The following is a 17347-nucleotide window of genomic DNA, read 5'->3' on the forward strand; positions in this document are numbered from 1 at the left end:
ACGTCAGCGCCGGTCTGCTTGTTCCACAAGTCGGTGAGCTCGGAAGTGGACTTGAACCGGTTGCTGACTGCGATCTTTCTCAGCTGCTTGTTGTCGCGAGCAGAAGTTTTTCGGACGCCGGAACAGTTGGTGCGCTTGCTGCAGTTTTTCTTGAGAGCTTTGCAGACGGAAGACTGGCTGATGCCGAGCTGCTCAGCAATTTTAGTTTGGGTCAAGCCTTGTTGGCGAAGGGCTTGAATTTGAGCCACTATTCCGGTTGAGAGGTCGCGCTGCTTACCCATGATTGATTTTACAACTTAGAAATTCTACTCAACCCTGACTTTATACTGCACAGTGAACACTCTTCACAGAAAACAAAAATTTGAGCATTTATTCTAATTCAATGAAACGCTTTCACCATTATTCTGATTCAATAAAACAACAGTGTCACAGTTAAATGGCCTAAATGGGCCTTTTGGAAAGCTCAGCTGAGCAAATTTTTTTCCAGATAACGAGTTCTGTGATTAGTCTAACGAGTAGGACAGGTGCGGTGAACACCTGATTTGCTTTCTGCACAAAAAATGCATTCAAAGAATTTCATGATTGCACTATTTAAAATAATTCTAATTCGTTGACCAGCACCTGTATAGCTCGAATAAGCAAGGAAAGTACATGCAAAAAAGATTCTATTTGCGAGAATAAGAAAATTGACGTTTATAGTGCATCGAAGCGCAAAATACATGCAATGAATAACGATAGGAATATCCCAGTGGATTTAAGCCCAGTTACACACCAATAATGCACGTCTCGCGTTTGAACGAGTTGATTGAAGAATTGATTTGTCCAAATTGTATGTCAGATGCTCTACAAAAATAAACACAGATCCCCAAAATCAAGGGTTTTGTAGCAGTCTGTTGCTAGAATGCAAAGAATATAAATCACAAGAAAATGGGTACAGAAAAAGTGTTTTCTCATCCTCACGTCTACAGGAATCAACAAGTAGTGATGTAGCTTTTGATATAAATGAAAGAATGGTTCTGTTAGCACACGAGTTAGGACTGTTGATATGCTGCTCTAAAGAAAATATCCAAAATGTTGGGTATCCCTTTACTACACATGAAGACATTTCAGAGACAAAAAAGGAGAGTGACAGCTAAAGTCAGCCAGTTAGAAGTTGTCCCGCAATGTAAGAGGTTGTTCAGAAAATTTAGGGTAGGCCTACCATATTTCCACTGTACAATGATTGAATAAAAAGTGTATTATTCAGCCCGATTTATGCTGACATTTACAATTTATTGTGTAATACTTAGATTAGCACTTGTATAGGTACATTTTGATAGATCGAACAGTCTTTTCATAAACTATATTTTTACTTCCAGAGCCAGAGATTGAGCAAGGCTTGGAGTCATTAGGAAAGGCCAGAGAGCAGGTCAGACAGGCTTATGCAGACATTGATCCAGATGTGGAAGAAATTCTGAGGGAAAATAAGTTTTTTGAAGAAAAAAACCTCTAACCTCTATTTTGATGGGACTTGGCAGAAAAGGGGCTTTACTTCACGCTATGGCATTGGTGTGTGCATAGACCTTATTACAGGGCTTGTGATAGACGAAGTTTTATCATCTTAATGTCATGCATAGGGCTGGGTACAGAGTATCGAAAACATGTCTTGTTTTTCAGTACCAAATTTTGGTACCTAAGTTGTTAATCTCGTCAACGTCAGTGAAACAATAAGCATGCAGCATTACAGCATGATTGGCTGTGGCGGAAAAACACTAGTTTACACGGCTGCCCAGAGACGTGCCTCGTCGCACGTGAGGCTGTAGTGTGTGCGTGAGGCTGTAGTGTGTGTGTGTGTGTGTGTGTATGTGTGTAAGCGTCCCAACCCAGATAGATAGAAAATATGTGGAAATGATCAAAAGTGTACCTATGTAACCGACTCGATGCAATATTCGACAAGTTAATTGCTGACAACACGGTAAATCTGATAAGGCACTTAAAAGCGCACAGAATATTTGAGAGTAGAAAGTTTATCCGTCTTCGACTACAAGAACTGGAGCGCGTCACATATGAACCGAAACTCAGCGTATAGGATACTTGCCTCACAGACATGAGAAATAGTCCTATATATGTTCAAAATATGTCTACTTTTAAACGAAACAATTAGAAATAAATAGTTTGATTACCTAATCCATATAGGCCTGCAGGAATGACGAGTCAGCATCGCAAATTCACAATAATCATCTTTGCAGCCAACACACTTAGTAAACACTTGTTCATTAATAAATAATTAAAATATCTCCTTGCTATCGTTTCCCGAAACATCCATAATCATTAGGCTACTTTTGCCAGTGCTTTGCGGCAAGCTTCATGTGTGCTGAGCGCAAGGCATATATCCTGCAGTATATTTAATTCAATTCACATTTATTTGTATAGCATTTTTCACAATACATATCGTTTCAAAGCAGCTTTACAGAAAATGCATGTGTCTAAATGTTATCAGAGGTGACTGTGTGTAATGCATTTCAATTAATTTTCATTCAGTTTCATTGTTAAACAATGCATTAAGTTAAGGCAGAAAAAATGAGCTGATTGAAGTAAAGAATACATGTTGTTAAATGTTTAGGAAACATAGAAAACTTTAGCATTGGTGCTTTTTTACAGACTCAAAATATGAGTAAAAAAGTCAAACTACCTTAAAAAAAAATAACTTTTATTTTTTCAATGTTATATTGATAAAATTGGTATCGAAAAAAGTATCGTTCAGGAACCGGTATCGAAGTCAAAGTATCGGTATCGAAAATTTTGTTACGATACCCAGCCCTACTCATGCATGTGCACTAAAGGAAAATGCAAGGAGAAAAAGAAACATCACAGAGGATGAGTACAAAACATCGAAAGAAATGCACAATAACTACTAAGAACTTTTTTGGGTCCAGCAAGCCATGGAGCAGGAATCATCAGATGCGCTACACATGCTTTCTGATGGAGACAGTGCAGCGTTTAAGGAGGTTGTTGCACTGAATCCTTATCCAGGAAATGAAGTAACAACACTGCAATGCATCAACCATGCACATAAACGTATGGTTACAGCTCTAAGAAAACTTAGTGCACAGGGGAAATTGGGTGGGAAAGGAGCAGGCAAGCTCACAGCTGAAAATGATTACAGAGGGGCAATACTTAATAATCAGGGCACCGTAGAACAAATGAGAACTGCTATTTGGGCTAGCCTCCTCCACTCCATGTCAACTGATGAGATTCCCCTGCATAACAGATGCAAAACCCTCATGGTGCTGGTACAGGAAAGCAGAGGACATGTTTTGACACCAGAGTGTCACAATGAGCATATGCAGGTTGCTCTCTGACAAGAGAGGTTGGCAAAAAGCTTATTCCTTTATATCATAGGATGTCCAGCGATAGCCTATTGCAAAGAATGCAACATAGGGGCACCCAAAATGCAAACGAGTGCTTGAAATTCAGTAATTTGGTCAAGGTGTCCCAAAACTATATTTTTTGGTAAAATCAGAGTTGAGGCAGCAGCCAGTACGGCTATTTCAACATTCAATGAAGATGCTTCGGCCATGTTATCTGTAATGGACAGATTGTGGCTTGAGACCACAGAGGTCACAATTAATGCAATTAAAAGTGTAGACAGGCTTTGAATAGCAAAAGCAGATTCTCTGACCTCTGCTTGTGCAAAACATAAAAGAAAGAGCTGTGACATAGCCAAAATGGTAAAAAGACATAAGCAAGAGCTCAAAGAGGGGCCTACATATGAGGCAGGCATGGCAGATTAAGTTGGGGTCTCTCCTCTCTCCTCTCTCACTTTTATCCTCTCTCTATATTCCACTACTCCATTTCCCTCCTCTCATCACATCTCTGTCTAGAATATAGTTCTAATATAGAATATAGTTACCTAAGCCATACTTTCAATGTTCATTCTCAGTTATACTCTGCATTGCATATCCTTCTGTAATAATCATCACTTACAACAGCTCCTTTTTAGGGGTGTAATGATACATTCATGCCACGATTCGATACAAATCGCGCAATATGATACTATCACAATATTTTAAGCCAAAATGAAGAAGAGAGTTTTTTATTATTATTACTTTATTATTATTAAAATAATATTTTTATTTTATTTTTTATCAGTTCCCACGAATATTCCCCCATTGCATTGTACATTATATTCAACATACAGAATCACACACAGGAATTTGCTCTAACACAGATAAGCCGCACACACACAGACTCTCCCGGTGCTTGCCATGTCCCGCCTCTCTACTATTCACTTTGTTGTAAATCTGTTCATCATATAAAGCCACCGTGTCTCCTCAGGCTTGGATTTGAATTACACCACTCGATTGATTATTTTTATGAAGCTTGGATAAAACTAACTCTATATCACAAATCATATTGTTTACATCAATGATACATTTTTTTAATGTGTCCTTGTTACAGAGCAATTACAGCCTGCGTTTACACTTGACATTAACATGTGATCAAGCAGATCTGATCTTCAGCCAATCAGGACACAGCACTTTTACACTGGTCAACATCAAAGTGCCTTCTGTATCTGGAAAACTGATCCTATCTCTGTTTCCCACACAATATTTAAAACTAGTCTGTGATGGAAAAAATGGCCCTGGTATAAAGTCAACCTGAAGTGATGAGGTTTCTTTTAAAAACTTTTTTCTGTCATGGGGCTATGCATTTCAAATCTCGTAAAACAAGGAGGGGGAGGTTGCAAATAATAACACCACATTGCATCGATGGCATAAACAAAACAGTAAAGAGACATAGGGTCTGAAATCGTGGCCAGATGGTGAGAAAACTGTCCATCTGCAGTACAGAGACTCACCTGCTTTTTATAGGGCGCGATGACGCCAATGTCTGTGGCTGGTATGGGGTTGTAGAGTCTCTTTGCTAGCTGGCAACAGTACATCATGACCTGCACTGCCTCCGCAGGATTAAACCATGACGGATTACTGCCCTCCCTCATCTCAGTGCCCTTCAAAACACAATCGACATGTACAGCAGACAAAAACACAAGCAGGGCCTGAGAAGTGACATTTGAGTCTTCACTTACCCGAACTCCATGAAAAATAAAGGGGAAGCCTTTAGTTGGAAGTCTGTTCCAGTGGCAGAGAGCATCCACCACAGCTCTCTGAGAGCGCACACACAGCTCGCCCGCGTAAAAGAGACGTGAAGGCAACTCCAGCAGAGCCTCGTGGGAGCGGTAGTTATAGACCAGCTTAGTCACCTACAAAGCAACAAAAATTAAACTATATACAACAAAGGGGAGGTTTTGTGATGGAGAGCCTGGGAAGTGGTTCCCCATCACAGGATCTGAACAGAGCCACTGGTTTATGGCTTTATCCATTCTTGTAGTATTACTCATTTGGAGCAATCATATAAAGTGAACGAATCCCTTCAGAACATTTCGACTAATCCGCTCAATTCATATGGATTATTTTCATGATCTATTTATGAACTTTTTGAAGCGTCAAAGTGGTATCTGTGTTTATTTCAATACTGAAAGTACTCTAGAATATGGACCATTTATAGGCCTCATTTAAAAAAATAATTAAAAGGTGACGTAATTTTTTACCCAATGTTACCTTCTTATATCTCAGCTTAATATGCAGAGATATCAATAAATAAGCCATTTGTAGGCATATACCAAGGCATGTACCAAGTGTAAAGTTTGGTGGAGGGGGATTATGGTGTTGGGTTGTTTTTCAGGGGTTGGGCTTGGCTCCAACCGGCGACCTCCCTGTCTCTCTCGTGAAACCAACACGGAAGTGAATTAAACTGCAATTCATCGCCTGGCCGCTTGAGGCTGGCAGCAAAAGTGAGTCAAAGCTGTATCTCCCTCATGTTAAAATGCCCAACTTTACCACAGAAAAAAATATGTTTACAGCCTGGTGTCTTAAGTTGTTTTGGTCTATACAGCTAATTCTGCCCTTCGTGACAACTGTGAGGGGGGTGAATGTTTTTTAGAACTCATCCGTTTAAATTATATTAAGCCTTAAAATGCTGCATAATCAAGGGTGTGGCCACTTGAGTGACAGGTGGATTGCCGCTGCTGTTACTAGCCGTTTGTCTGCTCTGTCACCTCAGCTGATTCCAGCTGCTGAACTTGCCATCTCTGCCGTGTTTGTACTTTTTTTATTATTTCATACAATTTATAACACGCCGCCCTTATACCTTCGCCCACGCCGTTGGATTCCATCATTGTCGAGTGTCGAGAGAACAACCAGCGTTCTTCAGTTGTTTTCCTCTGTGACCATACACTTTATCGTTGCTTTTTGGAGTTCAGATTTAAAAACGTCTAAGATATAGAGGCCACACTCGTTCTGCGGTGCCGTTGATCTTACGGAGCAGATAGACTATAATATGGCCGACTCCGCCCACTTTAGGCTTCAAAAACACTCTTCAGAAACCTACGGGTGACGTCATGGACACTACGTCCATATTTTTTTTACAGTCTATGCTTGGCTCCATAGTTCCAGTGAAAGGAACTCTTAATGGTTCAGCATACCAAGACATTTTGGACAATTTCATGCTCCCAACTTTGTGGGAACAGTTTTGGGATGGCCCCTTCCTGTTCCAACATGACTGCGCACCAGTGCACAAAGCAAGGTCCATAAAGACATGGATGAGAGAGTTTGGTGTGGAGGAACTTGACTGGCCTGCAGAGTCCTGACCTCAACCTGACAGAACAGCTTTGGGATGAACTAGAGTGGACTCTGCGAGCCAGGCCTTCTCGTCCAACATCAGTGCCTGACCTCACAAATGCGCTTCTAGAAGAATGGTCAAAAAAATGACCACTCCTAAACCTTGTGGAAAACCTTCCCAGAAGAGTTGAAGCTGTTATAGCTGTGAAGGGTGGACCAACTCCATATTAAACCCTTCAGATTAAGAATGGGATGTCATTAAAGTTCATGTGCATGTAAAGGCAGACTTCCCAAAACTTTTGGCAATATAGTGTATATTTCAAACATTTTAATTTCTGTAGACCAAATTATTTTGTGTGGTAACTGACAGCATGTCACACATCCTGTAAATAAAGCTTAACCTGCATTTAACTTTATATCACACAAACAAACAGGTTTGAGATATTCTCTCCTGACCAGCAGGGGATTGTAGCCTCTCTCGCTGCAGCTGTAGAGCGGATTTCCCATCAGCCTCTCGAGAAGAGAAACCCCTAGTCCAAACACAGCAGCAAGTCTCGACTTCACCACTGGCCCCAGTTGCTTTGGATCACCAGCCAGCACAATCTATTGAATAAAGATGGGTTAAGTCAGAGGATATAGGCTAATAAACAAATTAACAATTATAAGCTCAATATAGTTCCAAAGGGTCAACACAAACATTGTCAAGTCTTACCTGCCCACTTGTCTCAGACAGTAAACCCAGAGGGATCAGAGTTTCAGGTTCAGTGGCCTGACCAGCCTCATCCACAAACACATGGGTAAAATGACCAACCCTAAAACACACGTATACACACGTATACACACACACACGCACACACACACACACAAAATGCATCATTAAATTCAAACCTCACTGGTTCTTTGCATGGCATGTGACATGATGCCATTGTGCAAGAACCAATGACATTAGTTTGAGAGTGAATAACCCTTATATTTCACTCAGTATACAAACAGAGTCATCTGGATTTCTTTAACGCTATCTTTATGTCCTTTTCAGAGGATGAAACTCTTTGACCCCATTAGATGTGTTTACATTAGGGCATTTCGATATTTAGTTTTTCTGCAATATTTATTGTATTTATTGGATATGAAAACTTTCACCAGATGACTTCGATAGCTCAATTTGGAAAGAATTAAGCATTCTGGAATGATTAGGGTGATTTTGTAGGGGACTGAATCTGCATTGAATATAATAAAAAAATTACAAGCCTAGATAAATACAATAGAACAAAGATACAAATGAAATAAACAGTATTTTATGTTTTTAAGTCTAACAGTATTCAGGTACATGAATTGAATAATCAAATGTAAAATAACACTGCATAGTGTTCACTGAATAGTCTTCACTGAATAACTTAAATATAATTAATCTTTGTTAAAGCTACAAAGTCGATTTTCTCTATGTATTTTGTTGTTTGATTGACATGAATGACAGTCAGCAGCATGAATATTAGGCTGATGTCACTAAGACCGAATCCACAGATAAGCCATACTCGACTGCATTTACTAGAATACTCACGAGAAGGACATTTTTACATAATTGTTGCGTGTGTGTGTTCATTCATGCTTATTCTTGCAATCGAACGGTTTAAAATCGCTTGAATGTTTAAACTGACAGAACCGAAAACACATGCAAATGATAAACTTTCCCTGATGGTTAAACTTTGCAATTAATCCAGGACTCACGTGCGGTTCGAAACATGGTTCCTAGTCTGTACGGATCAACTATGATCCCTATACCTCGCACATCCTGCTATGTGACTATCGCAGATGCACACACCGTGATATCGATGCTAAAACGATATATCGTGATTTTGGATTCTGAAAGCTCTTTTTATATGACCCACAGTTCGATCACATTTTCATTTACATTTATTCCGCACAGAACTTCAGCGCATGTGCCATATTCACACGTCGGTCGCCACATTCACAACCGGAGTGAATGATGATAGCATTCTCATTTGTGAACCAACCCATTTAAGTGTGGGAGTTCATAAAGCACAATAGTTTATTAAGTATATTTAAGAACAGAGCCATGTAGTGCACACAGTATGCAATAAAGGCCCTTAAATGTCAGCGTCTTACCGCAGACCAATCTGGTAGAACATTCCAGCACTGGAACAAGTGCAAACAACAATACGATGAAAACTGGCATGTCGAATATCTTCTCCAGCTCTTGCGTACTGACGCAACTCCTCTGGCATAGACTGTAGGGCACAAAATATGATTACAGTAAAAAAAAAAAAACTACTGTCTGTAAAGATCAGAAGGTCCAGGAATAAATCCTCCTTGGTCTATTTAATCCGTGTAGAATCGTCAGATGGAAGAGAATGACAGAATGAGAAACACATTAAAACAACAGGCTGCAGTTCCAGCTGGAGACACAACGCACCTCTTCTGGCCTGCAGGTGGCGTTAACACGAGCCAGACTGGCGGTGTTCAAGTGTCCGCTCTGGTGCAGGCGCATGCAGACGAGGTCAGCGGCGCTGTTGGAGGGGGTGCACACCAGCACACGACTGCAGGGGATGTGGTGATGCACCTGCACACGCACACACACACACACACACACATCTGACTTCAAGGCAAACTCAACAAAATACACAATTTGTACTACAAACAGTGCTGAGAGATTAGAAATTCAGCGATGAATTATTTATTTCCAACCCAAATTTATTGCCATGAAAAATACCAAACAGCAAAGCTTGCCCTTTTATTTAGCAGCAGTGCAAGAGTTTACTATTGCAGTTTAGTTATTATTGTGGCGGGGTTTGTTTTTTGACAACTTGCACAGCCTGCATTGCAATTAACTACTCGTCCACATAATGTTTATGTATATTATTGTGCTTTGATGTGAGAAAAAAAACAAAAAACAACATGATTACATTTCCATTTTCCTTTCAAGATTACATGTGTTATAATAAAGCAGCAAATTATGTCTCGTGTCGGTAAATTGTGGCTTTAAAAGAGGCAATGACGGATGATTCTGTTTTAGTACATTTCCTGTATTCTTTCTGACTCAGCTTTACATTGATGTTATAATAAAGAGAAATATACTTGTTTAGTGACAAATTGAGCAAACTAGTGATCGTTTATATGAATGTGTATTTGCTGAATACCAACGGTATATGAGAAAGTATAACAGTGTTTGCCTTTCGATTACCAATTAAAAGGAAGCTAATTCTGTTTAATAGTCTTATAATTTTATAAGACAATAAGCTAATGAAGACAGAATGGGACTTCCTGTGCATCCAAGTACTTTCAAAATAAAAAGTCCTGCTTCAGACACTAAAAGGTTAAAAAATGCCAAATATTAGCCAAACTCTAGAGCACACTTAAACATTATGCAATGCTTAAACATTTATTAATAGCATTTGTTTTAAAAGAATTTGCTCTGCCTCAGATTTCCAGGCACACGCAGAAACGGTGTAGTAACTACCTGCAGAATAGCTTCTATGAGTGTAATGGTTTTGCCTGTGCCAGGAGGCCCAAACAGGATGTAGGGCGTGGGTCGACATTCTCCACTCAGAATCCGTTTAATGGCCTCTTTCTGGGCAGAATTCAGCTGAACGTTGAAGAACTGTCCAGGGTTTGGGATGCGTTTTGCAGACAATGTCAAATCTGAAATGGCATAGATTTGTCTGAAATCACAATGACAAATTCCAAAGGAAATATAGATGCAAGCAGCAAAGGCCACAATAGAAACAAGATTATTGATTAGTATGCCAAGTTAACATAGTACAGGGCAAAAACACACACACCGTGCACTTCAGAAAAGTGAGCGCTAAGTGGCACTGTCTACAAACTTGTCAGGCACCATCAGGAGATGATGACTATGATCTCTACCAAATTTTTTGCTGATACGTCAAAGTGAAAAAAACAAAACAAAAAAAGATATACATTTACACACACACATACATATTGCACTTTGAGACAAAATTCAAAATGGTCCCAGCAAAATTGGTATTGACGGATTCAGCACGAACCACAGAATGCATACCAATAGACCATGCTATCGTTTATGCAGTGATATTGTTAAAACAAGCATCAGCTATCAATATCAAGAGGATTTAGCATTTCCAATTTATGTATTCAATTATTATTAGTATTATTGTATTAATACTATTAGGGAAGGCCTACTTTTATTATTAAATTGATAGGCTATTATAATTAATTTGGCACGTAATAATTTCATAGTGCATCATAAATGACATGCTGCGAGGATAATAAAAGATTACATAGACATTTACTCCTCCTCATTGAAAATAGTCTAAAAACATTTAGGTGGATTAACACTGAATTACAGCCCTATAATTAAAATTATTGAGTCTATAATATGTCCGAACACTGCAATAATCAGTCATCAATGAAAATTAAAAACAGCATTATTTCAAAAACAGCTCGTTTAACATGAACATTGTTTAACAAATTAATAAAAGAGGCACGGTGTAGCTACACACAGGTGGCTTGAGAGACGTGGGTTATACATGGTTTATCAATTTTGCAACACGAACTGGAGGCAAGCAACAGTAATTTGTAGATAGTTTGATAGCTACTGTACATAACTTAAATATCTTCCTCTTGTCGTTTTCTTTCTTGCTGCATTAAAGATGAAATGTGACCCTGGATGACAAAACCAGTCTAATGGGACATTTTTTTGAAATTGAGATGTATACATCACATTAAAGCTGAATAAATAAGCTTTCTATTGATGTATGGTTTGTTAGGATAGGACAATATTTGGCCGAGATACAACTATTTGAAAATATGGAATCTGAGGGTGCAGAAAAATCGAAACATTGAGAAAATTGCCTTTAAAGTTGTCCATTTATGTTCGTGATTGTGCTGCATTCACTCACAAATATAAATGTTTTATACATTTACGGTAGGAAATTTACAAAATATCTTCTTGGAACATGATCTATACTTAATATCCTAATGATTTTTGGCATAAAATAAAAAATTATAATTTCAACCCATACAATGTATTGTTGGCTATTCCCACAAATATACCCGTGCTACTTAAGACTGGTGTTGTGATCCAGGGTCACAAATGGTTAAACCTCTGTTTTCGCACAGTGAGGGAAAAAACACTGAGTTTAGGGAAATCAGTTCGTAACTCTGCTTCAACTAGAGTCACGAGGAGTGACCAACATTTCTGACATGCCAGAAATTCATCCGACCATCCGATTGCCGTGCGGGAGAGGTTTATCGCCTCTCGTTTCCCCCTGTACACTGCACGAACACTGCACGAACACTGCACTGCACGAACACTGCACTAACACCGCACGAACACTGCACGAACACTGCACTGCACGAACACTGCACTAACACCGCACGAACACTGCACTGCACGAACACTGCACTAACACCGCACGAACACTGCACGAACACTGCACTGCACGAACACTGCACTAACACCGCACGAACACTGCACTGCACGAACACTGCACGAACACCGCACGAACACTGCACTGCACGAACACTGCACTAACACCGCACGAACACTGCACTGCACGAACACTGCACTAACACCGCACGAACACTGCACGAACACTGCACTGCACGAACACTGCACTAACACCGCACGAACACTGCACGAACACTGCACTGCACGAACACCGCACGAACACCGCACGAACACTGCACTGCACGAACACCGCACGAACACTGCACTGCACGAACACTGCACGAACACCGCGTGAACACTGCACTGCACGAACACTGCACGAACACCGCGCGAACACTGCACTGCACGAACACCGCGCGAACACTGCACCGCGCGAACACTGCACTGCGCGAACACCGCGCGAACACTGCACCGCGCGAACACTGCACTGCGCGAACACTGCACTGCACGAACACCGCGCGAACACTGCACCGCGCGAACACTGCACCGCGCGAACACTGCACCGCGCGAACACTGCACCGCGCGAACACCGCGCGAACACTGCACCGCACGAACACCGCGCGAACACTGCACCGCGCGAACACTGCACCGCGCGAACACTGCACCGCGCGAACACTGCACCGCGCGAACACTGCACCGCGCAGTGTTCCGCGCGAACACTGCACCGCGCGAACACCGCACGAACACCGCACGAACACCGCACGAACACCGCACGAACACCGCACGAACACCGCACGAACACTGCACGACAAAGTTGAAAATCGGCCTAATTACTAAAAAGATTAGTAATTAAACCCTGTAACAAGTTAGTCAAAATTTACCACAATAAATACAATAAAACTTGATCAATTATAGTAACGGTGATTCAATTCTAAATAGAATTCAAATGGGTCACACATTTTATTCTTATAATTTTATATTTATAAAACAATTGGGCTACAGTCATACTGCGCTGATAATCGATCCGATCAGTTCATATGGGAACTCAGAGCTTATAAAAGCTCAGAACGCCAGTATATACAATTAATTAATAGCCTGATTCTATGTTTTCATTAACCATGGTATAAACATTGGTTAAGACACTGATTGTGATCAGCATGAGAAGAGTAATCGGGTGAACAAAGGATTTTACCAAAAGAAAAGAGAATTTTTGAACAGCCGGTGGTGCTATGGAGTTGATCCGAGTCTCACATTAGTATTCAGGAACACCATAATCAGTGTGCCAGATTTCATCAGTTTCCTATGTGAGGTTCCTAGGGCTTCCATACAGATTTGGAAAGAAAAATGATAAAGAAAACCAACCTTTACAATAGGGGCTAAAGCAAAGTTAATTCCACTTATTATTTTCTGAGTTACCTGTTTTAGTTTGTGTGGCCACAGACACCATCTCTGCTGTCTGTGACGATGAGCCATTGATTGTTTGCGTTGCGTCATTCTCCTGATGACATAACCAGAACATAGTCTTATCAACCACAAGATCATATAATTACAGACTCCAAGCGTGTTTAGGTCTCGTCATAACTATGATGAATAAATGAATACGCTCACTTCTTGGAGATGTTCTTCCTCTTCCTGTGGACCCCACTCTCCGCTCCACAGGGGCGGCTGCTGCGCGAGCATGCTGGGAAACAAAACTCAACCAAGACAAAGCAACACCAAATATAAACTATTGTTTCTCTATAAAAACAACTCAAATGATCATCCACTTTATATTTTTAAATGGTAGGAAAAATCTCAACAGTAGGACCCAGATTCACCCAGAGCAAAACCACCCTGATAAAACCCGTTCACATGCAGGTCGCGGTGACCCCTTTCTGTGTTGATTGAAACACGCTGTATTATTAATTCTTGACAAAATGCATATCAACATGTGATGCTCTGCATGCTGCGTAACAGAGATGCACGCGCAATTGTGTAAACAAGCCCAACACGCATGAGCAGCGCATGGCAGAACGAGTGGAGACGTGCTGAATAAAAACGCACACTCTTATTGCTAGCAGGTGGCGCTGATGGAAAGATATTAATATAGAATAATACATTTTAATATAGAAATGGAGCAGTAACCCCGTAAACAAAGCAACCGCTGCTTTCTGTAAATGTACCGAACTCGTATCGAACCGTGACCCCAAAACCGAGGTACGAACCGAACCATGACTTCTGTGAACTGTTACACCTCTAGTATATATTTAAATAATTCAATTAATATCGTAAATGTGCGACTGGACGACTAATGGCTTAAATGAGCGACTAATATTCGACTAGAAAATCTTTAGCCGGGACAGCCCCTAACAAATAGTTAGGAGTTTGGTCACAATTGATCGAACCATTTGGTCCTTCATTAGATTGGCCATTGTAGCAGTAGTCTGATACTGTCAGAGGCTGGGATTCAGTGAAAAGATGTTTAATTGACTGCTGTTTAGCATTTTAATATGCTAAATATTAATCCAAACCGTGTTTTTATCTCTCATAGGAGCGCTAACATTTTCTAAACATTGTGTCAAGAACTTCAGAAAGGTGTCGAGACTCACTTTTAACTGCTGCTCACATTTTTACGCAAGAACATTTTTGGAAATAAAAGTATGAGAGTGTTTTATAATTTCCCAAATGGTGAAAGAAACCATTAGCAAAGACGAGCTATTCCTCAAAGCAATATGACATTGGAAATATATATGATATGATAATTAGCACAATGTGGTTCTTACTGTTGTCGCCAAAATGTTTGACCTGCTCCAAAGCACAATGGCACCTCCTCGTGGTCACCCTGGAAAAAACAGGATATTGGTGTAGGAATCTTTAGACATGAACTGATTGAGTCAGCACTGTGAAGGTGGACGAGCCAGCAGCACCTGTTGAAGGTGAACTCCACGTCCAGAGGTTCTCCGAGGTAACTGTGCTGGAAATCAGCATTCACACGTAAACTCACGTCATCTTCTGAGATCTGGGAGCGTCAACACACAGAATCTTTGACTGACAAATCTCAATCTCAAACACTGACCAAAACAAGAACACATTATATATGGATGTGACGGATAATATTGTTATATTGCAAAACAAGTGTTTGTGGAATGACACAAGCCACAGAATAAGAGTGCATGACTCAAGTTGTTTAAAGTTAGGGTTATGCTCAAAAGCATTTTATCAGGCGTTTTTTTTTTTTTTATCATCAGATTGCACATGCTGTTAAATGCACATACAGGTCCTTCTCAAAAAATTAGCATATTGTGATAAAGTTCATTATTTTCCATAATGTAATGATAAAAATTTAACTTTCATATATTTTAGATTCATTGCACACCAACTGAAATATTTCAGGTCTTTTATTGTTTTAATACTGATGATTTTGGCATACAGCTCATGAAAACCCAAAATTCCTATCTCAAAAAATTAGCATATCATGAAAAGGGTCTCAAACGAACTATTAACCTAATCATCTGAATCAACTAATTAACTCTAAACACCTGCAAAAGATTCCTGAGGCTTTTAAAAACTCCCAGCCTGTTTCATTACTCAAAACCGCAATCATGGGTAAGACTGCCGACCTGACTGCTGTCCAGAAGGCCATCATTGACACCCTCAAGCAAGAGGGTAAGACACAGAAAGAAATTTCTGAACAAATAGGCTGTTCCCGGTGTGCTGTATCAAGGCACCTCAGTGGGAAGTCTGTGGGAAGGAAAAAGTGTGGCAGAAAACGCTGCACAACGAGAGGAGGTGACCGGACCCTGAGGAAGATTGTGGAGAAGGACCGATTCCAGACCTTGGGGGACCTGCGGAAGCAGTGGACTGAGTCTGGAGTAGAAACATCCAGAGCCACCGTGCACAGGCGTGTGCAGGAAATGGGCTACAGGTGCCGCATTCCCCAGGTCAAGCCACTTTTGAACCAGAAACAGCGGCAGAAGCGCCTGACCTGGGCTACAGAGAAGCAGCACTGGACTGTTGCTCAGTGGTTCAAAGTACTTTTTTCGGATGAAAGCAAATTTTGCATGTCATTCGGAAATCAAGGTGCCAGAGTCTGGAGGAGAAGAAAATGCCAAAATGCCTGAAGTCCAGTGTCAAGTGCCCACAGTCAGTGATGGTCTGGGGTGCCATGTCAGCTGCTGGTGTTGGTCCACTGTGTTTTATCAAGGGCATGGTCAATGCAGCTAGCTATCAGGAGATTTTGGAGCACTTCATGCTTCCATCTGCTGAAAAGCTTTAAGGAGATGAAGATTTCATTTTTCAGCACGACCTGGCACCTGCTCACAGTGCCAAAACCACTGGTAAATGGTTTACTGACCATGGTATTACTGTGCTCAATTGGCCTGCCAACTCTCCTGACCTGAACCCCATAGAGAAGCTGTGGGATATTGTGAAGAGAAAGTTGAGAGACGCAAGACCCAACACTCTGGATGAGCTTAAGGCCGCTATCGAAGCATCCTGGGCCTCCATAACACCTCAGCAGTGCCACAGGCTGATTGCCTCCATGCCACGCCACATTGAAGCAGTCATTTCTGCAAAAGGATTCCCGACCAAGTATTGAGTGCATAACTGAACATAATTATTTGAAGGTTGACTTTTTTTGTATTAAAAAAACACTTCTTTTATTGGTCGGATGAAATATGCTAATTTTTTGTGATAGGAATTCTGGGTTTTCATGAGCTGTATGCCAAAATCATCAGTATTAAAACAATGAAAGACCTGAAATATTTCAGTTGGTGTGCAATGAATCTAAAAGATATGAAAGTTAATTTTATCATTACATTATGGAAAATAATTAACTTTATCACAATATGCTAATTGTTTGAGAAGGACCTGTACATTTACAGGACAAAGCTATTTCAATAATGCATCACTATGTTCAGACGAGGGGATTTGAGCATTCCTACAAAACATTCACCCTCTTATTGGTTACATATATAGATCAGTGGTTACAACTTTATTTGTTTACTGAAAAATGTTTTTGCTATGGGTTTGATTACCAGGAAATGCACAAACTGATAAAAAGCATTGATAAATGTAAATTAATTATTTGAAGAAACGGTCAGATTAATAAATGAGATGAACAGTCATTAGTTGCAGACCAACAAGGAAAGAATAATCTGAACATTAAGAATAGAAATTGTCAAGATACCTCTGTGACATAAGACATATACTCAAGAACAATTCCTCCACTACAGGGTTTCTTCAGAATCACTTTATCACCTAGAGGAGGATTAAACAATTTTATTATTCTGTACACCAAACAACAATAAAAAATTAGATGCAA

General features: G+C 40.3%; 1 protein-coding gene across 2 annotated transcripts in view; it reads right to left on the bottom strand.

Moving 5' to 3' along the window:
• mov10l1 (Mov10 like RNA helicase 1) overlaps positions 1-17347 on the bottom strand; it is a 68059-nt gene that overhangs the window by 7983 nt on the left and 42729 nt on the right. For both annotated transcript variants that reach the window (XM_077242260.1, XM_077242177.1), the window contains exons 11-22: positions 17213-17283; positions 14952-15043; positions 14808-14866; positions 13654-13739; positions 13462-13543; positions 10135-10316; positions 9091-9237; positions 8784-8905; positions 7372-7471; positions 7116-7262; positions 5069-5242; positions 4841-4990 (exon numbers count right to left, since the gene is read on the bottom strand). In XM_077242260.1, coding sequence (XP_077098375.1) covers positions 4841-4990; positions 5069-5242; positions 7116-7262; positions 7372-7471; positions 8784-8905; positions 9091-9237; positions 10135-10316; positions 13462-13543; positions 13654-13739; positions 14808-14866; positions 14952-15043; positions 17213-17283 — 1412 coding nt within the window. The remainder of the gene's footprint in view (positions 1-4840; positions 4991-5068; positions 5243-7115; positions 7263-7371; positions 7472-8783; positions 8906-9090; positions 9238-10134; positions 10317-13461; positions 13544-13653; positions 13740-14807; positions 14867-14951; positions 15044-17212; positions 17284-17347) is intronic.

The sequence above is a fragment of the Siphateles boraxobius genome, unplaced genomic scaffold, assembly GCF_051911475.1.
Source record: "Siphateles boraxobius isolate OS27281-9 unplaced genomic scaffold, OSU_SipBor_1 1, whole genome shotgun sequence".
NCBI lineage: Eukaryota > Metazoa > Chordata > Actinopteri > Cypriniformes > Leuciscidae > Siphateles > Siphateles boraxobius.